The sequence below is a fragment of the Somniosus microcephalus genome, chromosome 6 (assembly GCF_052327205.1).
Source record: "Somniosus microcephalus isolate GS21.2 chromosome 6, FLI_Smic_1.0, whole genome shotgun sequence".
In the NCBI taxonomy this organism is placed as follows: domain Eukaryota; kingdom Metazoa; phylum Chordata; class Chondrichthyes; order Squaliformes; family Somniosidae; genus Somniosus; species Somniosus microcephalus.
This window is the reverse complement of record NC_140992.1, coordinates 29,240,780-29,268,566: the sequence shown is the minus strand read 5'-3', so window position 1 is coordinate 29,268,566 and position 27,787 is coordinate 29,240,780. Positions and strand designations below refer to the sequence as shown.

General features: G+C 44.1%; 1 protein-coding gene across 4 annotated transcripts in view; it reads right to left on the bottom strand.

Annotated features, from left to right (window-relative positions):
* LOC147115559 (transcription factor Dp-2-like) overlaps positions 1-27,787 on the bottom strand; it is a 215,395-nt gene that overhangs the window by 8,507 nt on the left and 179,101 nt on the right. For 3 of the 4 annotated variants that reach the window (XM_085989894.1, XM_085989897.1, XM_085989896.1), the window contains 5 exons: positions 25,361-25,523; positions 19,319-19,465; positions 7,876-7,944; positions 5,067-5,218; positions 3,246-3,412 (listed from right to left, as the gene is read on the bottom strand). In XM_085989894.1, the coding sequence (XP_085846020.1) occupies positions 3,246-3,412; positions 5,067-5,218; positions 7,876-7,944; positions 19,319-19,465; positions 25,361-25,523 (698 nt within the window). The remainder of the gene's footprint in view (positions 1-3,245; positions 3,413-5,066; positions 5,219-7,875; positions 7,945-19,318; positions 19,466-25,360; positions 25,524-27,787) is intronic. The other variant, XM_085989895.1, reaches the window with a different exon arrangement.

Below are 27,787 nucleotides of genomic sequence, written 5' to 3'. Positions count from 1 at the left end.
AAACACTAAGCAAAAACTGAGTCCAGTGGCTTGCAGCAGGCACTGAATAAATGATAATAAATTCAGAAGGAAAGAACAGAACCTTAAAGAACGTTCTCTGAATGTCAATTGGGAATGGGTTACTAAGAGTTACCATGGTAACTACCAGAGCTGCTGGAACTAAATATCCTCTCTTTCTTGACCCCCTACCTTAATGGAACAAAAGGGTTTTCAACAAAGCTTTGAATTTCTCTTAGTATCTCCTTTTTCTAGCTGGCAATTATATGCTCAGGGACTCTTTAACCCTTCCCCTGCAAAAAAGTATAAAATTCTAGTGAAATACATGCAGTGTTAACAAAATAAACTAACTGTGAGAGGTGATACAGATGATAATTATATATCCTCTCATCAGCCGTAAAATATATATCAGGAATACTGCATTTCAGCAGTGGCGTGTGAGAAAAAGGGGTGATGGGTTAGGAGTTGGACAAGCCTATTCAAATTTGCAAACGGGCTCAAAAGGCAATAAATGGGGTGCCAGTACAATTCAAGGAAAAAGAATTGCCTCAACGCATTGATGCAGTATGAGCCAGGCGAGCTTAAAAAGAGCATTCACAGCAGCAGTGATGAGATCTATTTAAAGGCAGATGACTATTGAAGCTGACAATGCCACAACCGAATTTACTATTGCAGTACCTTTGTTTACCAATCCTTTTGGGGGTGGGAGGAGAGAATAATACTTTTAATAGTTGCTCAATTATTACAGGCATATTTTTAAAACGTGATTTCCCCATGGACATGGACAATAGGTCCTACAGGATTCGATTTAACTAGGAGTTCTTTGCCTCTACACACCCGATGGCTGTATGCCCTCAGCAGGGTCACACTTTTCATCCACGCAACACACAATTCTTTATGTCCAAGAACAGCATTAAATTTGTCCGTTTATTAATAGAATATAACTGAAGAAGGAAACATGCCTTGATATAGCGCCTTTCACAACCTCAGGATGTCCCAAAGCGCTTCACAGCCGACGGAGTGCTTTTGAAGTGTGGTCACTCTTGTAATGGAGGGAAATGCAGAAGCCAATTTATGCACAGCAAGATCCCACAAACAGCAATGGGATTGATGAGCAAATTATCTGTTTTAGTGATATTGGTTGAGAGAGAGAGAAATGTTGGCCAGGACACTGGGGAGAACTCCCCTGCTCGGCTGCAAATTTTTCACAATCACAACTGCTTGGGGTAGATTTTGATTCTGGATGGAGGGAAACTCCAAAGGGACTTAAATAAATATTAGAGACTGACAATCCAAAGGTTGGACTAATCAACTAATTAAGTTAACGGGGTGCTCTATTTGCCTTTTGGGTGAGATCTTAAATTGAAGCCCTGTCTGCCTGTGAGGTGGATGGATGTAAAAGATCCCACAGCATTCTTCAAAGAACAGCAGGGAATACTCCTGGTATCCTGGTCCATTAAGTGGAGTCGAGGTCGAAGATCAGCCATGATCTTACTGAATGGCGGAGCAGGCTTGAGGGGCGGTATGGCCTACTCCTATTTCTTATGTTCTTACATTCAATATTCCTTGTTCAACCTTGATTATCTGGTCATTCACTCATTTGCGTTCATGTAATCTTGCTGTGCGCAAACTGGCTGCCGCATTCCTCTTCACAACAATAGTGAATGCAGTTCAAGAATACATTTGACTGAAGCATTTTGGGATGTCCCAAGGCTGTGAAAAGCACTATATAAATGCAACTTTTTTCTTTTTTGCAAAAACAATTCTAGACACTTAACCTTCTCTTGAATCCCTTCAAGACCAAAAGCAAAACTCCTTTTCCTGTAAGCCAATTATTTCCACTAACATATTAAACTATAACCATTATGTGAAACAGCTAGTGGGAGAGCTCTGGGGGGCAAGGCAACTCGGACAGCAACATCCCGATTTCCGCGTTTAACTGCGCATGTGCGGTCGCCTGAAGTTGTTGTCCGATTTACTCTGATGATGATGATAGCCTCGCCTTTACTTGTACCGCAAAATCTGGGCCATTAGAATGATTAATTAAACAGGATCTTCCTGTATGAACAAGGAATTTTATGAGAACATGTGTGGGTGTATGATTTGAGAAAATTATATTTGAGTGTGGGCTGGCCGAATCACTTATGAAAGGAACATCAGTTATATACCGCACCACAATTAGATTTTTAAAAATATTTTACCTTCTTCTACAACATTTATTTATAATATTAGTTATTTTTATGATTATAACATTTTAATATTTTTAAGGAGTTGTTACACCTTGGAGAACAAAGTGTGATTCTTTCCATTTCAGGAAGAGACAGAAGTGACTATCTGGTTAACCTTCAAGACTTTGCCATTAGCTAAAATATATAATATTTTCAACATATTTCCCGATTAGCGAATTAAGCCCAAGCTGATCAAAGTCTCCTCTCTCCAATAGGTCTAAGAGAAGCAGTGTGGGATAGTCGGAACTATTTCCTAGTAAGCAAGGATCACAACAGAAAACAGACAACAATTCTGCAGACAGATCGAGAGGCCAGAAAAACAACAGATATGTGTAATGGAAAGACTCAGTATAGTAAAGGGCGACCAACTGAGGTTGGAATTAAGGCACCTTGCTGGAGCAGAGTAAAGGGGAATTTTAATCTGCATCTAAATACGTCAAACATGAATTGGAAGTACTTGTTGCTAATAGTATGTGGCAAAAGTGCACAATATCAGCACAGAAGTTATTAAAAAATTGTAACAAGACTACAGTAAATTGATATGAAAATTGGCAGTTGTTTTGCATAAAGTCACCCCAACTGTGGATTAGAGTAGTTTGCAAGACAAATACAGGAAACTTTGTGTTATCCGGAGGCTAAATGTCCGGCAAGCTCGAGCCACCGGCAAAAATCAGGAGCCGTTTTGTTAGGTTTTTTTTCTTCTCGTGGCTTTCTTTTCCAAGTCAGGCTCTGCAAAGTCTCTGTAGCTTAGCAACAGCTTCAGAGAGACGCTTCCGAGGTATGGGCCGACTGTTTAGAAGCTGTTGCTAAGCAACAGTGTTTGTTGTCAGATACGGAGATGAAAACCTCCGTATGCTTCAACATTAACGCTGGTGTGTCCGGCAGTTTTGAGGGAACGGCAACAGCTCGGTCCCGTCGGTGCCGGATAGCACAAAGTTTCCTGTATAAGGGATATGATAACCCTTCAAGCTATTAATACTGCACAATGGTAGCTAAAAATCATCCCTTGGTGCTACTAACCTGCAACATAGGGCTGCAAAACTTTCGGCACCAATGAGTTTGCAGTTCTCAGGTTTTCTGGAGTACATTTACCGGATTCCAAGCCAAAGGACATGCCCATACGTTTCAGTACTTCAATATCATCATGAATCTCAAAGGTGTTGTCAAAGTTGAATAGATATTCAAACCTGAGATAGTTTTCAAAAGTTAAATAATTAAAAATGAAATATATAGAACAGTTAGCTACAAAATCACAACAATTCAGTTTTCATTAATATTTGTTTTTGTACTGTAATATACAAGGGAATATAGCATGCCAAAGATTTCCACATGATCAGGTTAAAAGAATGTCTTTGGTCAGAAAAGGTAAGTGGATTAACAGTTAACATACGTGTGGTTTGTGTGATCTCTTGGACTGAGGGCGTCAAAGAGGAACTTCCCAAGAGTTTTCTCCCTCTTTATGGGCCTTTCTTTTGCCTCTCCCAGGAGCAATGTTCCCTTTCGTTTTTTTGGGTGTGCGGCCCATTCAAAATACCGCGCATCCACGTTTTTCCCCATTTAAAAGCCGGAGAGCTGGCTGTGCGGGGGCTCCAGAGCGCTGCGCAACCGCGCAGCTTAAAGAGAACATTGGCTAGGAGATTACACAGCTGGGGGCGGTGGGCAGGGAGGTAGGAGCTGTCTAGTCATGATGCTACTGGAATCATGAATGTGGGACAGGCTTGATGGGCCAGCTGCTCTTTTCCTGCCCGTCATTTTTGTATGTTTCTATTTATATCAACCATTGCAAATGAGTAAACCTTGGGTAACTTGACAACATCGGTCTACTTATTGAGTTTGATGCAATTCTGTCAAAGATTACTCAAGACATTAATGGAACACCACAATGCCAAGGTAGTCGTAGCGACCATTAGGTGGATGCAGGTTCATGGAAATTCCAGGTCTGCCGAGACTTGTTTTTTTTCCTGAAGTTCTCAGCTGACACACGCAGTGATGCTCACGAATACCATAATATTACATCAATAATCAAATGTGAGAAACAGCTTAATTTTTAAAGATAAAAATATATAACCAACATAAATACTTAAAACATAATTTTAAATAAATACATTTTAACACTTTCTTTTTGCATGTCCTGTCTTCCCCTTTCACCCAATCTCTCTTCTATTTTATTATTATTTCTAATATAAACTATTCTTTTGATTGAACTTTTTTTTTCTTTAAAAACAACCAATTTTAAACTCTTTTGCTTAACTGTTTTCTTCTGCCTCAGGAGTTCCACATTCCCAAAAAAGTGGCTTTTGATGGAGTTCTTTTTGAACCAAAGAGCCTCTTTTTGGCCAATCAAGATGTTGAAGTGTAAGGATTAACGTGGTTACATCATAGATGGGATAGAATAACTTCGGACATCATTTTCTCTATCAAAGTACCCGCCATTACTCACTAGCAACAAATGATACTGTGGAACTCCTCATCTACAGAATCATCTTTCTCTTACAAGCTACAGACTTCTAAAACCCAGGTTTGGTGTGACCTAATCAGTACTTCTTGATTTAGCCTGTCTTGTCTCCTATTCTTGGTGATATCCTGAACTATGGGAATAAGTTTCTCAATTCAAAAAATCCTCCTATCCAATGAACAGTATGTAGGGCGTATCTATGATCTTGTTATGCAGCTCCTCAGTCTTAGTTTGCACATAGGAAACTATTTCTTGATTCATTCCAACATATGCTGTAATCAATGTGGCATGTAAGGCAAGTTAGGTAATAAGAACGAACAGGTTAAATGTTAAGTAGGTTAAACTGAACTCAAGACTAAAGCATCCTATATAACATGGATACTCACTTATCACTGGAGATGCTGCAATCGATGACGGTCCTTTTACTGGTGTTGACTATGATGAAAGGCAACTGAATAGTAGAGTTTGGTGCAGGGGGACTCTGTGTCTGCTGTTCTGATTGTCGATTCCTCTGTACTAGATTTTTGAATGCTATTTGCTGTAAGTAGGAAACAGAAAAAAAAAGCTTCAAATTTTAAACCACAGAATAAAAATAAATGAAGAACTAGGTAAAAAGTGGCAGGAGTTAAAAAATATCAGAATCAAAACAAAAACTGTCCTTTAGAATATGAAAAGGTAAATTAAAAAACAAAGAAAACCAATCAAAGGGAAACTACACAAAATGGTTATTACGATAGATCAAAAAGGAAGGGAAGGGAGGAACACAGGTAGCTCAATGAATGTGCGGTTTACAAAGACAACCTGGTGTGCATTCATATGACTGACGCATGAAAAGCATTAATTAGAACAACGCTGGAAATTAGTGATTCATTACACAGCCAATCAATTAAAACTGCTTTGTGCAAGTGTTTTAGATATTCCAATATCTCATTATTTTTATGTTGATGAGATAATTTAAATATATTAGATTGAGCAAGTCAAGTTGATACAATTGTACAGTGGGTTTTACCCAGTTGTCTCCGGATGCAAGTCTCCCATCTAGTTTCTACATGGTGAGATTGCAATCTAAATTTGTTTCTGGATGGGGAAGGGGGAGAAGGGAAGTATCAAACAGAAGTCAGGAATTTCTCCCAGAGTCATAGAACCATAGCACAGAAGTAGGCCATTTGCCACATCAAGACTATGCCTATTGCTCTGCTCTTCCACCCCCTCACCCCCCCCCCCCCCCATAGCCCTGCATCTTCCTACGCTTGAAATATTTATCCAATTGTCACGTAAAACATGCAATGGTCTCTGCCTCAACCGCTCCCTGGGCAAATCATTCCATGCTCCAACAACCCTCTACATAAAGAGTTTTTTTCGGCCCCATTTTCACTCTCTTAGTGACAATTTTAAAGGGATACCTCTCAACATGGACTCCCCAACGAGAGGAAAGTCTTTCCCTATTCACACTATTAAAACCCTTCATAACCCAGCTGGCTGGCTCCAATAACAGCATTACCAGAGGTTTGGGAGCAGGTTGGTTAGGTATGGTCAGGTTGCAATGTCTAAAACAGAAAGAAAAATATTCGCACAAAAGATTTTAAAAGAATAGGCAACCCGATTTTCAGCAAAAATGACGGAAATAAAAGTCAGGAATTGTGCTCTGGACGGCAATAAATATCTTGGAAGCATTAAATTGAATTATAAAAGGATGACTTTGCCTAACTTTCTGGGGGGAAAAACAAAGGTATACAGTAATAGCGAGAACAAGCAAGTCTTCAATATCACTTTTTCATTGTTGAAAGACTCTTCAAAGCAATGAAGGGGAGTTTGTTATATCAGGATCTTGCTGTACTGCAATATTTGACAGGCTCCCAAATACTGGTTTGTTATGAAGATGAAGGTGGTGAAATGAATCCCATTTGGTGCTATGAGTTGGAATAATTGCAAAATGCACTAGTGAACTGGATATTGCCTTTTAAATATATATTTTTTAAATGTTTAGTTATAGTAGCAAATTGAACTATTCAAATCCCCTCGTAATAAAATGCCACAATACAGGAAACTGTGCGTTATCCGGCACCGACGGGACCGAGCTGCTGCCGTTCCCTCAAAACTGCCGGACACTCCAGAGTTAATGTTGAAAGATAGAGATTTTCATCTCCGTATCTGACAACAAACACTGTTGCTTAGCAACAGCTTCTAAACACTTGGCTGCAGCTGCAAGCGTCTGTAGCTGAAGCTGTTGCTATAGCTACAGGCCTTGCAGTGCTTGACTGGGAAAAAAAAAAGCAAAGAAAATAAAATAAAAAACGGCTCCTGATTTTTGCCGGTGGCTCGAGCTTGCCGGACGGTTCGCCTCCGGATAACTCAAAGTTTCCTAGAATCAAAAGAATGATAACAACTTACATTTATATAGCACCTTTGACATAGAAATACATCCCATGGTACTTCACAGAGGTGCAAGGGGGAAGAAAATGGACAGCAAGCGAACAAAGGAAATATTAGTAGGGATGACCAAATGCTTGGGTTTTAAGGCGGGTAATACACTGACGATTTGAGCTGAACGTCATACAGCAGGTTCCAAATTTCAGAAGTGCCATCTGGGGAAAGATAAAGAGTGGAGGCAAGCCACATCTTGGGGAGGAGGATGGAACGGACCAAGAAGAAAGAAAAAAAGTTGAATAGGTAACTTTTATTTTTAAAACATGTTCTCCTGGGTGGCTCAAAAGCAACACTGACATAAGGCTGAGAACCGGTCCCCTGCCCACACCCTCAGTCATGGAACATGTGTTAAGAATGTGGTGGGGGAACTTAGCGAATGGGCCAAGGAGATATAAACATAAGCAATTACAAACTCCATATTATTAATGTAAGTAAATTACTGGATTTTTCTCTCAACAGATAATTATAGTCCTATTTTTAGAAGCCGACAAATTAGAGGTTTAAGTATGTATAGCTGTACTGCATGACAATTGCCAAATTTGTGTAATGTAACTTGCACATTCATGCATTATTCCAGTTAGATCTACTTCATGTGATACATAGCTACTCACAACAACCTGTCTATGTTAATTTACTCTCTTCATCTTTATTCTGACTTAAGGGTTCAAACGCTTAATTGCACTTCAAATACAAACATAAGAGCTACTGGTGTAATTATTCAGACAAATAACTAAATAGGTTTTATATGGACGCAGATGTGTTTGTTACCTGCAGTATCAATTCTTCAAGTTGAGCCCTCTTTTGTTTAATTCGTTCTATCCGTCTCTGTTTTTCCACCTGAAAATTAAACCGCTATCATGAGAAAACAAAGTAACAGGTGACTGGGTGGCAGTGGTTGAGAACACCGTGCCATTATCCCATGAGCCTCAGTTTGACTCTAGTCCAGATTGACACAGTGAAAGTCCCCCTCTCATCAACAGCTGTAAGAGTATTAAGTGAAATGGCTTTGGCACTCTCAACCAGTCCCGGTAGGCACAGAACTGCCTAAAATTTGGAACTAATTGGACAATCTTACTTGGCGAGGCTGCTGAAAGAAATTGTAATGTGATGCCAGTATAGTAAGCAGTGCTATTCAGAGGTTAGAATTAAGGCATACTATCAGGCAATTTAGAGTGAGTTCCCCAAAAAGATCAAACCCACTGTATACTTGATCTGGCTCACAGTCCAATCGATCGGCAACAAGAAATGAGACCTAGGAATGTGTTGCAGGTGGTAGCTTCAAAAATAAGATCAGCTCCCTCGTGATGAATTAAAAATGCTTTGTCTTGACGCTGACGTTCGATGTTCTATGCCCAAGACTCGTCATCATTAACAAGACGATGACCGCTACTATATATGCATATCAAACCACTGAAGTTGTATAAAAGACAAAGGGACCATTACCTCCTCTGAATGGGACTCTGATGCCAAAACAACGTGGTAACTGAAGACCTACAGTCAACAATTTGAGGTATGTGGTGGCATTCTCTCCCATACTGTCCAGCAGAGAATTTCCTTGGGAACATTTCATTCCAAAAGTGTTCTGATGTTAGCTTTAGAAATTGAAAGGATTTGAGGAATTACATCCCACAGAAGCCTGATAAATGCAGTACAGATGGTAGTCTCCACAATAGGATTAGCCATCTTCCAGATGATTCTTTTAAACTAGATGGTCAATACATGTGGGACTCCCTTTTATCTACATTAGATTTGTGAGGAGGAGGGTGGGAATCTGGCGCATTAAATTGACTATATTTCAGAGCATGAGAATTCTTATCCTCTAAGTACTGCACCATTTTCTTCCTCCACTATTTCAATAATATACCGAGGGAGCAAACTTGTTAGTGCAACTCAAACAAAATGTCACATTAATATTTCAAAGTCCTAGCCATTACCCATGTGAGTGAATTTATGAGCAGTAACATGTGGGCGACAAAAAATCTCATATCAACATAACTCAGCAAATACTTCTGGATCCAGTTTTCACACAGTAATTCTTAAAATTTATTTTTGAACGTTTAGGAGATCATATAAGCTTAGTTGGAAATACATGAAATAGCTGTTGGCTACAAGAGCCACGTCTTATGTTTCCTGAGAATTATTCTGCTCATCCGAGATTTTAAAAATATACTCTAACTTGCAATTACTGATTCACAATTTAAAAATAGCAACACTGCTAGTTTAAGGGTTTTGCCATGATTTGTTTACACATTAACACAGATAATTCGATTTATTGCTTTATTCTGGTGTGGAGATGCTGGTGTTGGGCTGGGGTGGACAAATGTAAGAAATCACACAACACCAGGTTATAGTCCAACAGTTTTATTTGAAATCACAAGCTTTCGGAGCGCTGCTCCTTCGTCAGGTGAAGTGGAGAGGTGCATAAAGACACAGCTTATATAGTCAGAGAATAATGCCAGATGATTACAGGTAATCTTTCTAACTGCCATTTATCACACCTCGGCAGATAGTCACAGCAATCAAAGGTGTGAATGGTGTCCAAACAGGTTAGTCAGGAAAACATTACATCAAAGAACAATGAGGTGGGGTCACAAGGGGTCAAATGTTGCAGATGCTGGGGTCTGTATGAAAAACAAAAAAAGACAAAAAAACATTTTTTTTTTCTGGAAATCACAGCAGGTCCGGCCGCATCTGTGTAGAGAGAACAAGCCAACGACGACTCGAGTCTGGGTGACCCTACGTCAGGTGGGGTTACATGTAGCGTGACATGAACCCAAGATCCCGGTTGAGGCCGTCCTCATGAGTGCGGAACTTGGCTATCAGTTTCTGCTCTACGATTTTGCGTTGTCGTGTGTCTCGAAGGCCGCCTTGGAGAATGCTTACCTGAAGATCGGAGGCTGAATGTCCTTGACTGCTGAAGTGTTCCCCGACTGGGAGGGAACACTCCTGCCTGGTGATTGTTGCGCGGTGCCCGTTCATCCGTTGTCGCAGTGTCTGCATGGTCTCGCCGATGTACCATGCTCCGGGGCATCCTTTCCTGCAACGTATGAGGTAGACAACGTTGGCCGAGTCACATGAGTATGTACCATGTACCTGGTGGGTGGCGTCCTCACGTGTGATGATGGTATCTGTGTTGATGATCTGGCATGTCTTGCAGAGGTTGCCGTGGCAGGGTTGTGTGGTGTCGTGGTCGCTGTTCTCCTGAAAGCTGGGTAATTTGCTGCGAACGATGGTCTGTTTGAGGTTAGGCGGCTGTTTGAAGGCGAGTAGTGGAGGCGTGGGGATGGCCTTAGCGAGGTGTTCGTCATCATCGATGACATGTTGAAGGCTGCGAAGAACATGGCGTAGTTTCTCCGCTCCAGGGAAGTACTGGACGACGAAGGGTACTCTGTCGGTTGTGTCCCGTGTTTGTCTTCTGAGGAGATCTATGCGATTTTTTGCTGTGGCCCGTCGGAACTGTCGATCGACAAGTCGAGCGTCATATCCTGTTCTTACGAGGGCGTCTTTCAGCATCTGTAGGTGTCCATCGCGTTCCTCCTCGTCTGAGCAGATCCTGTGTATTCGCAGGGCTTGTCCATAGGGGATGGCTTCTTTAACGTGGTTAGGGTGGAAGCTGGAGAAGTGGAGCATCCTGAGGTTGTCCGTGGGCTTGTGGTAGGGTGAAGTGCTGAGGTGTCCGTCTTTGATGGAGATTCGTGTGTCCAAGAATGAAACCGATTCTGAGGAGTAGTCCATGGTGAGTTTGATGGTGGGATGGAACTTGTTGATGTTATCGTGTAGTCTTTTCAGTGATTCTTCGCCGTGGGTCCATAGGAAGAAAATGTCGTCGATGTATCTAGTGTATAGCATTGGTTGGAGGTCCTGTGCAGCGAAGAAGTCTTGCTCGAACTTGTGCATGACGATATTGGCGTATTGGGGTGCGAATTTGGTCCCCATGGCTGTTCCGTGTGTTTGGGTAAAGAACTGGTTGTCGAAGGTGAAGACATTGTGGTCAAGGATGAAGCGGATGAGTTGTAAGATGGCGTCTGGAGATTGGCTGTTGTTGGTGTTGAGTACTGAGGCTGTCGCAGCGATGCTGTCATCGTGGGGGATACTGGTGTAGAGTGCCGAAACGTCCATCGTGGCGAGGAGTGTTCCTGGTTCAACTGGTCCGTGGGTGCTGAGTTTCTGTAAGAAGTCTGTAGTGTCACGACAGAAGCTGGGGGTTCCCTGCACGATGGGTTTCAGGATGCCCTCGATGTATCCAGAGAGGTTCTCACACAGGGTTCCGTTGCCTGATATGATAGGACGTCCGGGTGTGTTGGCTTTGTGTATCTTTGGGAGGCAGTAGAAGTCTCCCACGCGGGGAGTACGTGGGATGAGAGCGCGTAGGATGCTTTGAAGGTCTGGATCGAAGGTCTTGATCAGTCTGTTGAGTTGGCGGGTGTGTTCTTTGGTCGGATCTGCGGGTAACTGTCTGTAGTATTCCTGGTTGTCCAGTTGTCGGTATGCTTCTTTGCAATAGTCCATTCTGTTCTGCATGACGATGGCTCCTCCTGTGTCTGCTGGTTTGATGATGATGTTGCGGTTGGTCTCGAGTGTGTGGATGGCGTTGCGTTGTGCTCGGGTGACATTGTGGACTGTCTTGTGAGTACGGCTGATGAATCTGGCGTTGATGCATCTCCTGACAGCTTGAGCATACATGTCAAGCTTAGGGCAGCGACCCTCCGGAGGGGTCCAATTTGACTCTTTCTTCTTCGGTTGCTGCACTGCGGATCCCTCTGTCTGCTGTTCTGGATCATTGTTTGTCTCATTGGGTTCGCTGCTGACATCTTGGGATTTGTGGAAGAATTCCCAGAGACTCATTCTCCTGATGAATTCCTCTGTCTGCCGCGAGATCGATGGGGACCATTTTGGTGGTGGGGCAGAAATTGAGCCCTCGGCTGAGAACTTCAATTTCGTCTGGTTGAAGGGTGTGGTCAGACAAGTTGACGATGGACTTCCCTGTGGTTTCAACCGTGGTACCGGGGGAGGCTTGGTCGCTGCTGGTGGTGATGCCGAGTTTCTCAAGCTTCCTGTTCTTGGTGTGCATGTAGGCAGTGTAGTTCCGTTGCCTCATCTGTTTGGCGGTGGCTCGTAGCTAGTCTGCTGTGTCCTAAGCACAGGCTGATCAAGACCTTCGATCCAGACCTTCAAAGCATCCTACGTGCTCTCATCCCACGTACTCCCCGCGTGGGAGACTTCTACTGCCTCCCAAAGATACACAAAGCCAACACACCCGGACGTCTTATCGTATCAGGCAACGGAACCCTGTGTGAGAACCTCTCTGGATACGTCGAGGGCATCCTGAAACCCATCGTACAGGGAACCCCCAGCTTCTGTCGCGACACTACAGACTTCTTACAGAAACTCAGCACCCACGGACCAGTTGAACCAGGAACACTCCTCGCCACGGTGGACGTTTTGGCACTCTACACCAGTATCCCCCACGATGACGGCATCGCTGCGACAGCCTCAGTACTCAACACCAACAACAGCCAATCTCCAGACGCCATCCTGCAACTCATCCGCTTCATCCTTGACCACAATGTCTTCACCTTCGACAACCAGTTCTTTACCCAAACACACGGAACAGCCATGGGGACCAAATTCGCACCCCAATACGCCAATATCTTCATGCACAAGTTCGAGCAAGACTTCTTCGCTGCACAAGACCTCCAACCAACGCTATACACTAGATACATCGACGACATTTTCTTCCTATGGACCCACGGTGAAGAATCACTGAAAAGACTACACGATATCAACAAGTTCCATCCCACCATCAAACTCACCATGGACTACTCCTCAGAATCGGTTTCATTCTTGGACACACGAATCTCCATCAAAGACGGACACCTCAGCACTTCACTCTACCACAAGCCCACGGACAACCTCAGGATGCTCCACTTCTCCAGCTTCCACCCTAACCACGTTAAAGAAGCCATCCCCTATGGACAAGCCCTGCGAATACACAGGATCTGCTCAGACGAGGAGGAACGCGATGGACACCTACAGATGCTGAAAGACGCCCTCGTAAGAACAGGATATGACGCTCGACTTGTCGATCGACAGTTCCGACGGGCCACAGCAAAAAATCGCATAGATCTCCTCAGAAGACAAACACGGGACACAACCGACAGAGTACCCTTCGTCGTCCAGTACTTCCCTGGAGCGGAGAAACTACGCCATGTTCTTCGCAGCCTTCAACATGTCATCGATGATGACGAACACCTCGCTAAGGCCATCCCCACGCCTCCACTACTCGCCTTCAAACAGCCGCCTAACCTCAAACAGACCATCGTTCGCAGCAAATTACCCAGCTTTCAGGAGAACAGCGACCACGACACCACACAACCCTGCCACGGCAACCTCTGCAAGACATGCCAGATCATCAACACAGATACCATCATCACACGTGAGGACGCCACCCACCAGGTACATGGTACATACTCATGTGACTCGGCCAACGTTGTCTACCTCATACGTTGCAGGAAAGGATGCCCCGGAGCATGGTACATCGGCGAGACCATGCAGACACTGCGACAACGGATGAACGGGCACCGCGCAACAATCACCAGGCAGGAGTGTTCCCTCCCAGTCGGGGAACACTTCAGCAGTCAAGGACATTCAGCCTCCGATCTTCAGGTAAGCATTCTCCAAGGCGGCCTTCGAGACACACGACAACGCAAAATCGTAGAGCAGAAACTGATAGCCAAGTTCCGCACTCATGAGGACGGCCTCAACCGGGATCTTGGGTTCATGTCACGCTACATGTAACCCCACCTGACGTAGGGTCACCCAGACTCGAGTCGTCGTTGGCTTGTTCTCGCTACACAGATGCGGCCAGACCTGCTGTGATTTCCAGCAAAAAAATTGTTTTTTTGTCTTTTTTTGTTTTTCATACAGACCCCAGCATCTGCAACATTTGACCCCTTGTGACCCCACCTCATTGTTCTTTGATGTAATGTTTTCCTGACTAACCTGTTTGGACACCATTCACACCTTTGATTGCTGTGACTATCTGCCGAGGTGTGATAAATGGCAGTTAGAAAGATTACCTGTAATCATCTGGCATTATTCTCTGACTATATAAGCTGTGTCTTTATGCATCTCTCCACTTCACCTGACGAAGGAGCAAATAAAACTGTTGGACTATAACCTGGTGTTGTGTGACTTCTTACATTTGCTATACTCTGGATAGTGTTCTCAACTGTCGTCAGTGACTGAAACTTTACTGTTAGATAACCAGGATTTGAATTAATGGAACATGCACCAGAAAGTAAAACAAGAGGATTAATCCAAACTGCAGTAGAGTTTAACTGCTCCGCTGGGTCCTCCTTCCCAATTAGTCCTCTGAGAGAACACTGGAACTGATGCAGCCAACACATCCCAATGGCAATTCCCGTACTTCAGACTTTTGATGGGATTTCCCCCGTCTTATTCATGTTCACTGATGCTTATTCAGAATCCAGTTTAAATTCTTAACACTGCTCTTTTTTTCCCCCATTTGCCAGCTATAGATTCCCTCCCACACCAGTTGGTGTAGTAAGAGCTGTGCTACAGATGTCTAACATGTACATAGGAGAACCAAGAACTGACTTGTTAAGCTGATAATTAACAATTTCTAGGACACGTTTCAAATGTACCCTTTCTAGGTGTACTTGTGAAGTATTTGTAATCAGTTCTTGAACACAACCTGCTGCTTTTAAGTACGGTATTCCTGTCCAGGAGCAGCACTCCATATGGCGACTAACTAGTTATTTCCATAAGTGATGTTTTATGATGCGAGTTTGTGATGTGCACTGAAAAGAGGGGGGGGGGGGGGGAAATACACAACAGAAAAAAGGAAAATAAATTGAAACCTATTAAATGTTGTGCATCTGTGCAAACTGGTCATGCTTCAATGTCTCAGATTCAATCACTTTTCTGTGCCAAGTTAGTCGATCTCACCGAGGGCAGCGGTAGAAACAATACAATTTGCTTTAGGTGTCTCCAGGCTGTGAAACTGATAGATTAACCTTGTTCATCCCTACCTTACTCCCACTGCCAGAGACCCTCATCCCTGCCTTTGTCACATCCACAGCTGACCTTTCCCAACAGTCTCATTACGAGGCTCTCAAGCTCCAACTCATCCAGGATTCTGCTACCTGAATCCTATCCTGCACAAAAAGCCCGCTCACCCAACACCCCAACTTTTGCTGACCGCCACTGGTTTTCTGCTGCTCAGCGCATCAACTTAAAAATTATATCCTGGTTTAAATCCCTTTGCAGCCTCACCTCTCCTTACCTGAATGAAGATTGAAGCTATGCTCATTCCTCATTCTTGTCTCTAACCATTAGAACTACCACGGGGTGGCAGCCAAGTAGCGTTGATGGTACCAATTTTCCCAAGTTGACAGGAAAAATACAACTGAATGTAACCCCACCCCCCAAAATCAACAGGATTCTGGAGTCCAGGGCTGTCCCTCGATTTCACAGTGGTAGATATTGACATCCAATGTGTGAAGTAAATGCTTTCTCTTTTTTTGTCTGTCTTGCTTTATTTTCCTTTTAATATATTTCCTGGCTGAATCTTTTTCTCATATTTGCTTTTATGTGTACTCATGTTACCTTTTTCATGCATCCATGCCAACTTAGAAAAACTAGCAAAAGCTGACCAAGAGCTTCAAGCCTGGATTAAGCAGACAGTGCAGCCAAATGTTTATTGTTGGGATGAGATGAGCGTGGCTGGTGTGTGTATCTATGTCAGGTACTGCAGTATCTAGCTGCATGTGTTCCGATTTTACTGATTGCAAATCCAACTGTCCCAATCTTTTTCTTCAGCTGCATTGGCAAGAATGACAAATAGCAATTGAAACTGAATTTTAATTAAAGGGTTGGCGTTGGATTTTTATTCAAGAAGACCCCAAATAGATGGGAGAACCATCACTGAGCAGGTATAAAGGAAAAATAAATGATGTATATTGAGTTTTATATCTTATTTTTAAAGTTGGAATATAAGCGGATAACCTCTCATGTTCCTCACTGCACCGGTTGAGACTATTTCCTTTGACACATAAGGACACTCATATTTTCAATGAATAACCGACAATGCTGTTAATGACATTTTCTTTTATAATGTGATTATTATTAGTAGCAATAATGATGCTACAGTGCTGATGCTGACTGACAGATGTGTGGGGTGCTGTAACTGCATGATTGGCTGGTGTCTGTTCCATACTGTGTACAGGAGACTTTGGTTTATCCGGAGGTTGTATGTCCGGAAACCTCGATCTACCGGCAAAAATCAGGAGCCGTTTTGTTAGTTTTTTTTTCTTCTCGTGGCTTTTTTTTCCCCCCAACAGTCAGGCTCTGGAAAGTCTCTCTGAAGCTGTTGCTAAGCTACAGAGACGCTTCCAAGGTACGGGCCGACTGTTTAGAAGCTGTTGCTAAGCAACAGCGTTTGTTGAAACCTCCGTATGCTTCAACATTAACACTGGTATGTCCGGCAGTTTTGATAGATCGGCATCAGCTCGGTCCCGTCGGTGCCGGATATAACAAAGTTTCCTGTATAAGGTCCTGGCAGACTAGCTCCAAAATATGCAGAAGTGAACTGATCAGGTAATGAAGCAGTTCAGTGCGTGCACATTAATACGAAGCTCTGATGGACCAGCGTGGTAGAGCACAAGAAATTTACATTGGGGCGGTTCCACACTGATTATTAAATCACAGATGTGGACAAAATGTACTCTGCGGCCACTGACTGCATGAAACTTAGACAGTTGGCATATAGGTTGGTGTTTTTGTTTTAATCTAGCCTTAATTGAGCGCTTCCATGATCCAATTTTGTCTACTGCTACCTCTTAAAGTTGAAAGTCAGTTTTGCACAAATGAAATTCAGGTTTATCCATAATCCATAGCAAGAATTAAACTGTTCGGCAATCACTATAGGTTATTGGATAGTTCCACTCTTGGGGAACATTATGGATTAGCTGCACCTCCTTTGTATAAAATCAAATGGTGGCACCGGAAGCAACAAAGTCGAACAAATTACGAAGCTATCAGAGGACATAGGTGCACAATTTAAAAAAAAAGGGAAAATGCACAGACAGCTTTAATTTAGCTACTTTACGTAGAGAGTGGTGAATGTGTGGAAAGGACTGGCCAGGGAGGCAGACAACATGGAAAAATTTAAAGGAGAATTGGATAGATATGAGAGCGCGGGCAATTAAGAGGTATTAGTGTTTGGGGCTAGCAAGATGGACTGCAGAATCCTTTTCCATCCTGTACTTTCTTTCCTGTGTTCCTAAATGATTAGCTATCATAACAAAATTCTTCCCAGCACAGACGGTGCTAACAATTAAAGGCAGGCCCCAAAGGCAGCCTAGTGAAACAGTACTGACAAACTGTGCAATGGAATGGTAAAGACACAGGATCGTGCCCACAATTCCCCACACAAGCAGTTTTCAGTTTCAGCAATCAGGGGCCAAGCAAGTGGAGGGCTGACACTTTACACAGAGAAGTTAGAGTCAAAGAGGGAGTCAAGCCAGGCTATTCTCCTGTACTTCCTTAGCAGCTAATGAAAGATCAACAATGGAATTGGTTTGGCAGCAAGTAGGCTGCCTGGATTCTTGGGTTTGGAATAACGTACATCAACCAGAGAGAGGGAAAAATAAAAAGTAGAATGGGAGAGGGAGAAAGCAAAAGCTAATGAATTAAAACTAATTTTAAGCATTCTGGGCTAGAAGAAACATCCGAAGCACAAGAAAGAAATAAAGAACTTGCATTTATATCATGCCTTTCATGATACCAGGACATCCCAAACCACTTTCTAGCCAGAGGTACTCTGAAGTGTAGTCACTGTTGCAATGTAGGAAACGCAGCAGCCAATTTGCGCACAACAAGACCCCAAAAACAACAATGAAATAATGTCCTGATCCTCTGTTTTAGTGATGTTGGTCGAGGGAATAAATATTAACCAGGAGAACTCCCCAGCTCTTCTATGAAATAGTGCCATGGGATCTTTTACATCCACCCGAGAGCAAAAACGGGGCCTCGGTTTAACGGCTCATTCGAAAGACAGCACCTCCAACAGTACAGCACTCCCTCAGTACTGCACTGCACTGAAATGAACGAGCAGCATAGATTGGCCCTGAAATTAGGATCGGGAGCTTGCTGCGCGTGCAAGCCCCCAATGTTCACTTACCCGGCGCGCTGGCATTTGAATCGTGGCCCACATTGCATTTCCTCTCACTGGCCCGCTTGAGGTCCTGCCGCGCTGTGCGTGCGTGACCCAGCGGCGTACTTAGTGCGATGAGCCGGCTGGAATCACGTGAGCACAGGGCAACCAATGGGAGGTTGCAAAAGTTCATTCATGAGTTTGACAGTAAGAGTTGTCAAACTCATGAAAACTCCTGGCCCCAAAACACTACTTAAACCTGAAAGAAAATTTAAAAAAACATTGCACTCCTTAAATGAACCATAAAGAACTCTGAAAAACTATTTTAAACAATCATTTTAAAATTTGAAAAAAAATTATATAAAAAATCGGGGCTAAAACTAAATTTACCTTACTGTAAATTCTTTAAAAATAACAAACTTGTGAAAAAAAAAATTCTCAATTGTATTAATAGACCACTTACCTGAAAAACTAAGTACTTACGTGTGGTTTTTCAATGCGTAAAGACCGGAGGCCTTTACACACGCGCAACTCTGGAAAAAAAAAAGGAATTTCACTGCGCACGCGCTGCCTGTGCAGTCGCACACGTTCTGCCTCTTGGGTCAGAGGACAGGAAATGCCGGTTTTCAGCGCATGCACTGTGCATGCTGAAAACCGGCAATTCCTCCGGGCACACGCGTGAGTACCCCGTCCTTACTCACGCGTTGGGAGAGGAATTACTGGGCCATTATGTGCTCAAGTCTGTGGAGTCCACGACCGTCTGACTCAGAGGTGAGAGTGCTACCAACTGAGCCATGGCTTATACTAAAAATATAACTGAACCAAAAAGTCAGGTGAAAAATTGTCAACTACCTGAGAGCTGCAAAATTTGCCTTTCTAAGCTAATCTAAACCAATTTTCAGTCTGGTCTGATTCAACTGTCCAGGTTCTTAACGGTTTGACTTGCTATAGACTGCTAGCATACTCACATCTTATGGTAATAGTTCTAGAAGATACAAGATTAAGTTTCAGCACAATTTAAGATAACCTCACCTCAAGATTCTGAAATTCCTGAGCAGAGTTTGTGGGAAGCCCAATCCATCGGATTTCTTTCTTCTCCTTAGAAATTATATTCATGGCCATCAGCACATTAAGTGCGTCATAAACACGGCGCCGAATGTTCTTTTGATCGTATGCCTGCTGAAAAGGGAGGTGCAAAAAAAAACTTTAATTACGAAAATTTCTTCAAGTCTACTCATGAGTTTGGAACAGCTAAAAGACAGAGGGAAAAATTCTGTATTGCCCCGTTTGGGGCGCCATTATTGGCCGTGCGCAAAGTTTAGCGCCTGGCGCTAATTATCGCCTCCGACAGCAAACTTGGCTTTTATCGCCTCTGGAGGTGATTGGAGTGTTAATCAGGCGCTTCACACCTGTCTTGAGGCGCAAAGGCTGAGGAGCGAGGCGCTACCTCAGAGCGCTGGCAAAGCAAGGAAGGGCAAATCAAAATAAACCTGCAAAGTGCTGCTCAGTACTCAAAACTCCTTCACACAGCGTTGAATCTCTCCAGAAGTGTCTCTCTCTCTGAATGCATGGTGCAAAAATGTCACCGACAAAAAAAGGCAGGAAGCGGTCGCCTTTAAATAGCGCTCCCCCAGTCCCTTTCTGACTGCAAAATGCTCCCCTGAACTTGTCGTTGCTAGCGGCAGGCGGTAAGGCAGGGGGCGCCACTCAATATCAGGTCCGGGGCGCTAACGGGGCGTTGCGCACTCGACTGACGTCACGATCTGCTGGCGCAGCAGATCGTGGCGGTAGTGTTTAGCACCGCCGCAAAATGTCTAGTTAATTTCGCGAGCGGCGCAAACATCGCCGCACCTGGGCACTAGTTGCTTTGCGCCCCAATTGGCGCCCTCTTAAGGCGCTAATTGGAGGTGCAAACAACTGAATTTTTCCCCCATAGTTCCAAAGTTTTATTATGCGGCTCCATATTTCAACTTTTAACAATACAGGTAAGACTATCCTTTATCCGCACTTCTGAAAACCGAAAACCTCTGAAAACTGAAAGTTTTTTTGTGGAGCGTAAGTCGTGCGCACGACATAACCCGAGTGGCGCCAAACATGACCCGACGCGGCCGATGCTTTTCTGACCTGATTTGCGGGCCAGCTTAGCATAGGAGTCAGCCGATATCCGGCTTTCCCACAACTGGCGGCTGCAGGGGTCTGGGGCTTGACTGCTAAGTCAAGGAATTCAGATGCGGAGCAGGGGGAGCTGTAAACAGACTGGGAGCGGCAGCACAGAGAAGCAGGAAGGGGAATGAGACACGGAGCAGTCGCAAGAGGTAGCCTGAACTTTTAAAATTTATATTAAATACAAATACTAATTACCAAATTAATTTAATGTTCAGAGTTTCCCAGTCTGAAATAATACCTTCTGAAATCCGAAAATTTCCTAAAACCGAAACACAGCTGGTCCCAAGGTTTTCGGATAAGGGATAGTCAACCTGTATTACCAATTCGATCAAGAAATGGTAATTTCTCTTTTAAACCTCCAATTTAATTGAAAATCTGTGAATCAAATTCATAATTTTTTATTTAAATGTATGATTTCACTAATCAGAGGACCCCTATAAAAGGCTCTTCAAGTTTTTAGCGGACGTGTTCTGCGACAGGGAGGCCGGACTCTTGTGATGTACCACATGGCCAGCTGGGCCGTTAGGGATGAGGCGCTCAACAGTGGGAGATAAATAGAAATAAACCCAGCCGTTCTTGCAAAGCCTGTTACAAAAAGAACTTGCATTTATATTATAGGACCGCAGAGTTCTTGACAGGATTGTAGGGCTGGAGGAGGTCACAACAATAGGAAGGGGCGAGGCTATGGAGGAATTTGAACACGAGGATGAGAACTTTAAAATCAAGGCATTGGTGGACTAGGGCTCAAAGTAAGTCAGCGGGTGATGCGTGAGCGGGACTTAGCGCGAGTTAGGATAGAGGCAGCAGAGCTTTGGATGAGCTGAAGTTTATGGAGGCTGGTCAGGAGAACATTGGAATAGATGAATCTGGAAGTGACAAAAGCATGGATGACGGTTTCAGCAGTAGATGGGCTGAGGCAAGTGTGGTCGTGGGCGATGTTATATAGAAACATAGAAAAATAGGAGCAGGAGTAGGCCAGTCGGCCCTTCGAGCCTGCTCCACCATTCAATATGATCATGGCTGATCCTCTCTCTCAATACCATATTCCCACTCTCTCCCCAAACCCCTTGATGCCAGTTGTGTCTAGAAATCTATCTATCTATCTCCTTCTTAAATATATTCAGTGACTTGGCCTCCACAGCTTTCTGTGGTAGAGAATTCCACAGGTTCACCACCCTCGGAGTGAAGGAATTTCTCCTCATCTCAGTCCTAAATGTCCTACCCCGTATCCTGAGACTGAAACATCCTCCCTGCATCCAGTCTGTCTAGCCCTGTCAGAATTTTATACGTTTCAATGAGATCTCCTCTCATTCTTCTAAACTCTAGTGAATACAGGCCTAGTCGATCCAATCTCTCCTCATACGACAGTCCTGCCATCCCAGGAATCAGTCTGGTGAACCTTCACTGAACTCCCTCTATGGCAAGTATATCCTTTCTTAGGTAAGGAGACCAAAACTGCACACAGTACTCCAGGTGTGGTCTCACCAAGGCCCTGTATAACTGTAGTAAGACATCCTTGCTCCTGTTACAGAGGTGGTAGCCGGCAGTCTTTGTGATGGAGAATATGGGGGTCGGAAGCTCAGCTTATAGGCCAATAGGACGCCGAGGTTGCGAACAGTCAACTTCAACCTGAGTCAGTGGCCGGGGAGGGGGATGGAATCAGAGGTGAGGGTACAGAGTTTGTGGCAGGGCTGAAGATAATGGCTTTGGTCTTCCCAATATTTAACTGGAGGAAATTGCAGTTCATCAGAGGCAGTGGAAGGGTTTAGAGAGGCGGTGGAGAGTTAGAACTGGGAGTCGTCAGCGTACATGTGGAACCTGACGCCATGTCTTCGGATGATAACGCAGAGAGGTAGCATGTAGATGAGGAGGGGGGAGACAAGGACAGATCCTTGGGGTATTCCAGAGGTAACGGTGCAGGATGCAGGTATAGAAGCCATTGCTGGAGATGCTTTGGCTGCGATTGGATAGGGAAGAATGGCACCAATGCAATGTGACCCTTGCATAATTTTGAATATAGATTTAAAAAAATATTTCCAGGATTAGTGAGGAACATTTATATTACAGATCACACTGTTTTACAGTGCAAGGAATCGTAAAGCAGCTTTTTACTGTACACATGGACAATAGCACGAAGTGCGGTGTTCTGCTCAGAATGAGATAGATTATAGAAACATAGAAGATAGGAGCAGGAGTAGGCCATTCGGCCCCTCGAGCCTGCTCTGCCATTTAATGAGATCATGGCTGATCATCCAAATTCAGTACCCTGTCCATGCTTTCTCCCCATATCCCTTGATCCCTTTAGCCTTAAGAAATATATCTAACTCCTTCTTGAATATATTTAATGAATTGGCCTCTACTGCCTTCTGTGGTAGAGAATTCCACAGGTTCACCACTCTGGGTGAAGAAATTCCTCCTCATCTCAGTCCTAAATGGCTTACCCCTTATCCTTAGCCTGTGACCCCTGGTTCTGGACTCTCCCGCCATCGGGAACATCCTTCCTGCATCTAGTCTGTCTAGTCCTGTTAGAATTTTATAAGTTTCAATGAGATCCCCTCTCATTCTTCTAAAGTCTAGCGAATATAAGCCGAATCGACCCAATCTCTCCTCATATGTCATTCCTGCCATCCCAGGTATCAATCTGGTGAATCTTCGCTGCACTCCTTCCATGGCAAGAACATCCTTCCTCAGATAAGGCGACCAAAACTGCACACAATATTCAAGGTGTGGTCTCACCAAGGCCCTGTACAACTGCAGCAAGACATCCTTGCTCCTGTACTCGAATCCTCTCGCTATGAAGGCTAACATACCATTTGCCTTCTTAGCCGCCTGCTGCATCTGCATGCTTACCTTCAGCGACTGGTGCACAAGGACACCCAGGTTTCGTTGCACTTCCCCCTTCTCCCAATCTATTGCCGTTCAGATAATAATCTGCCTTCCTGTTTTTGCCACCAAAGTGGATAACCTCGCATTTATCCACATTATACTGCATCTGCCACGCATCTGCCAAATCACCCAACCTGTCCAAATCATACTGGAGTTTCTCGGCATCCTCCTCACAGCACACACTCCCACCCAGCTTTGTGTCATCTGCAAACTTGGAGATATTACATCTAGTTCCCTCATCTAGATCATCATTAATATATATTGTGAATAGCTGGGGTCCTAGCATCGATCCTTGTGGTACCCCACTAGTCACTGCCTGCCACTCGGAAAAAAAAACGTTTATTCCAAATTTTTGCTCCCTGTCTGCCAACCAGTTCTCTATCCAAGTCAGTACCTTACCCCCAATCCCATGTGCTTTAACTTTGCACGCTAATGTCTTATGCGGGACCTTATCGAAAGCCTTCTGAAAGTCCAAATACACCACATCCACTGGTTCTCCCTTATCTATTCTACCAGTCACATCCTCAAAACATTCCAGTAGATCAGTCAAGTATGATTTACCTTTTGTAAATCCATGCTGACTTTGTCTGATCCTGTCGCTGTTTTCCAAGTGCTCTGCTATTACATCTTTTATAATGGACTCAAGCATTTTCCCCACTACTGATGTCAGGCTTACCGGTCTATAATTCCCCGTTTTCTCTCTATCACCTTTTTTAAACAGCGGGGTTACATTAGCTACCCTCCAGTCCATGGGTACTGTTCCAGATTCTATAGAATTTTGGAAGATGACCAGCAATGCATCTACTATTTCTAGGGCCACTTCCTTAAGTACCCTAGGATGTAGATTATCAGGCCCTGGGGATTTATCGGCCTTCAATCCCGTCAATTTCCCTAACACCATTTCCCAACAAATACTGATTTCATTCAGTTCCTCCCTCTCGTTAGGCCCTATGTTCCCCGACATCTCTGGGAGGTTATTTGTGTCCTCCTTTGCGAAGACAGAACCAAAGTATGTATTTAATTGGTCTGTCATTTCTTTGTTCCCCATTATAAATTCCCCTAATTCTGACTGCAAGGGACCTACGCTTGACTTCACCAACCTTTTTCTCATTACATATCTATAGAAGCTTTTACAGTCAGTTTTTATGTTCCCTGCAAGCTTACTCTCATACGCTATTTCCCCCCTCTTAAATAATCCCCTTGTCCTCCTTTGCTGAATCCTAAACTGCTCCCAATCCTCAGGTTTGCTGCTTTTTTGGCCAATTTATATGTCCTCTCCTTGGATCTTATGCTATCCCTAATTTCCCTTGTTAGCCACGGTTGAGTCACCTTTTTTGTTTTATTTCTATGCCAAACAGGGATGAACAAATTCTGTAGTTCATCCATGTGATCTTTAAATGTTTGCCATTGCCTATCCACCGTCAACCCTTTAAGTAACGTTCCCCAATCCATCCTAGCCAACTCACGCCTCATACCAACGTAGTTTCCTTTATTTAAATTCAGGACCCTACCCTAGTCATCTACTTCACTCTCCATCTTAATGAAGAATTCTATCATATTATGATCGCTCCTCCCCAAGGGGCCTCGCACAAGATTGCTAATTAATCCTTTCTCATTACATAATACCCAGTCTAAAATGGCCTGATCTCTAGTTGGTTCCTCGACATATTGGTCCAGGAAACCATCCCGTATACACTCTAGGAATTCCTCCTCCATGGTATTGTTACTAATTTGGTTAGCCCAATCTATATGTAGATTAAAGTCACCCATGATAACTGCTGTGTCCTTATTGCACACGTCTCTAATTTCCCATTTAATGCCATCCCCAACATATATGTATATGTATGAATGTATGAAGATCAGCTGACCAAAATGCTGCAAAACGTTACAAATTTCTTAAAGGTACAGTGTCCCTATATGTGAAGGTTAAACAAATGATGAGGAATCACTTATATATGAGAGATTATTAACTGAATTTATCATAATGGTGTTTGACTTGGTACAAAGAATTATCCCACTTACAGAATCTGAAGACATGTGGTTATTGGAATTACTGAATTCAGCCACCAACTCATCGGCCACTTCATTGTATGAAGTCGTTCCTTTCCGCTGCACCTTCTCACACACTTTCATTGAAAAGTGTCGTAGGCCCTTTCCATTCTTTTCTCCTTTTTTGCTTCTTTTGCTAAAACAAAAAAAAAGCAGGTTTTAGACTTTGTTTACATTTAGACTTTTTTAAAGTTTATTTTACACGCACAACTAAGAAAGAGTACACGTGAAGTCAAAAATCTTACTATCTCCTGTATTTATAACACCTGCAGTACTAGTACCCTTTTTATTAGCATTACCTAACTGCACTCATATTTTCAAGGAAATACGTTTTCGCATCCTTGGGCCTAGAAATTCACTATGGCCCCGCCAGCTGGCTAGCGCCCAAAAGTTAGCGCTGGGCGCGGAGCCAGTTGCGACCGTCAGATATTCAGTTTTTGCGCCCCAAGTCGGAACCGGGTGCTATTCCAGGGTGTGCCCGCCCCCGCTTGGGGCGCTGAAACTGAATTTCAGCGCTCTAGGCGCCGCTGCGCCACCCGCTGCGGAGCGGCAGGCTGCGGTACTGCAGGCCTCCTCCTTCTCTTAAGGGGGAGGTGCCTGCCACGGGGAGATCGCCGCTGGATAGTGCCGGCAAATGAGCCCGGCACCACGGAGAGGTGCCGGGTTCGCGGAAAGCAGCCGGCAATGCCGCGGGGGGGGGGGGGGGGGGGGGGTGTTGGTGGGGGAGGTGCAGGCAGGCAGCCGCCGAAAAAGCGGCCGGCCGCACCTCCACCTTAAAGCACCCCACTAAGGCTACAGTACGGCCCCGTTTTCTGGTCGTTGTTTGCGGCCGCTGCGGAAGAGGCGGCCGCAACTAAATATGGGTATCGGGGCGGAACCGGGGCACTGTGCACACTGATGACGTCATCGGTGCCGGCGCAGCGCTAACGGCTCCCGCCGCCATTACCGCTGCGCTGAATATCAGCGCAACCTCCTGTGTTGGCGCAGAAGCCCTCTTTAGGCGGTAACTGGCCGCAAAGCTGCCGGCGCCTTAATGAATTTCTAGGCCTTGGTCTCTCCATGTGCCGCCACATCTTTCATTTTTTTTCTCTATTGAATTTCTAAATCTATTCCTTGTCTCAGCTGACGTTTCAGTGCAGTACTGCAGGAATAGAAAGACTTGCATTTATATAGCGCCTTTCACGACTACCGGATGTCTCAAGGCGCTTTACAGCCAATGAAGTACTTTTGAAGTGGAGTCACGCGGCAGCCAATTAGCGCACAGCAAGGTCCCACAAACAGCAATGTGATAATGACCAGATAATCTGTTTTTTTGTTATGTTGGATGAGGGAGTATTATTGGCCAGGACACCGGGGATAGCTCGCCTACTCTTCTTCGAAATAGTGTAATGGGATCTTTTACGTCCACCGGAGAGGGCAGACGGGGCCTCGGTTTAATGTCTCATCTGAAAGACGGCACCTCCAACAGTGCAGCACTCCCTCAGCACTGCACTGGACTGTCAGCCTAGCTTTTTGTGCTCAAGTCCCTGGAGTGGGGACTTGAACCCACAACCTTCTGACTCTAGAGGCGAGTGTGCTACCCTCTGAGCCACAGCTGCTACCCTCTGAGCCACAGCTGCTACACTGTCAGAGGTGCCATCCTTCAGATTAGATGTGAAACTGAAGCCCTGTTCAGGCAGATGTAAAAGATCCCATGGCACTATTCCAGCCCACCTCCCAAATCAACACAACCAAAAAACAGATTAACTGATCATTCCCCTCGACGGCTGTTTTTGGGACCTTGCTGCGAGGAAATTGGCTGCTGCATCTGCCTACAAAACAACAGGTGACTACACTTCAAAAGTACTTCATTGGAACGATCCGAGAATGTGAAAGGCACTTTCTAAAAGCAGGTTTTCCCTTTTAAAATGGATTACCTCATATTTGTCTGCATTAAATGAGATCAGTCACCAGGCTGCCCAATTTTGCTAACCTGTCTTGGCTTTCTTGAGATTTTGTCATCCTCACTATTTTCCAAAACCTGTACTTTTGTTTCACGTCCATCAACCAACCTTCGAGCCACTGTTACATTTCCTCTTCTACCATACACTTGGATTTTTGTAACAAGCTAAATCAATTATGTAAAAGAGTGTACTAAAACAACAGTATTCTCCACAGTTATGGCATACAGTAAAATAAATAAAAATGTACATTTGCTATAAACAAACGGTTAAAGAGCACTGATTTGTTCCCTACTCAGTTGGCACCGACGGATTCTTTATATATGCATGTCAGGTTATAAGCAAATGTGCCAACGTACTTCACTGACTGTAGCTGTACAAAACGGAACGAACAAACTGACAGTAATTTACGTCATGGCCCACAATTTATAACGAGCCTTACTCCCACATTGTTTCCCAC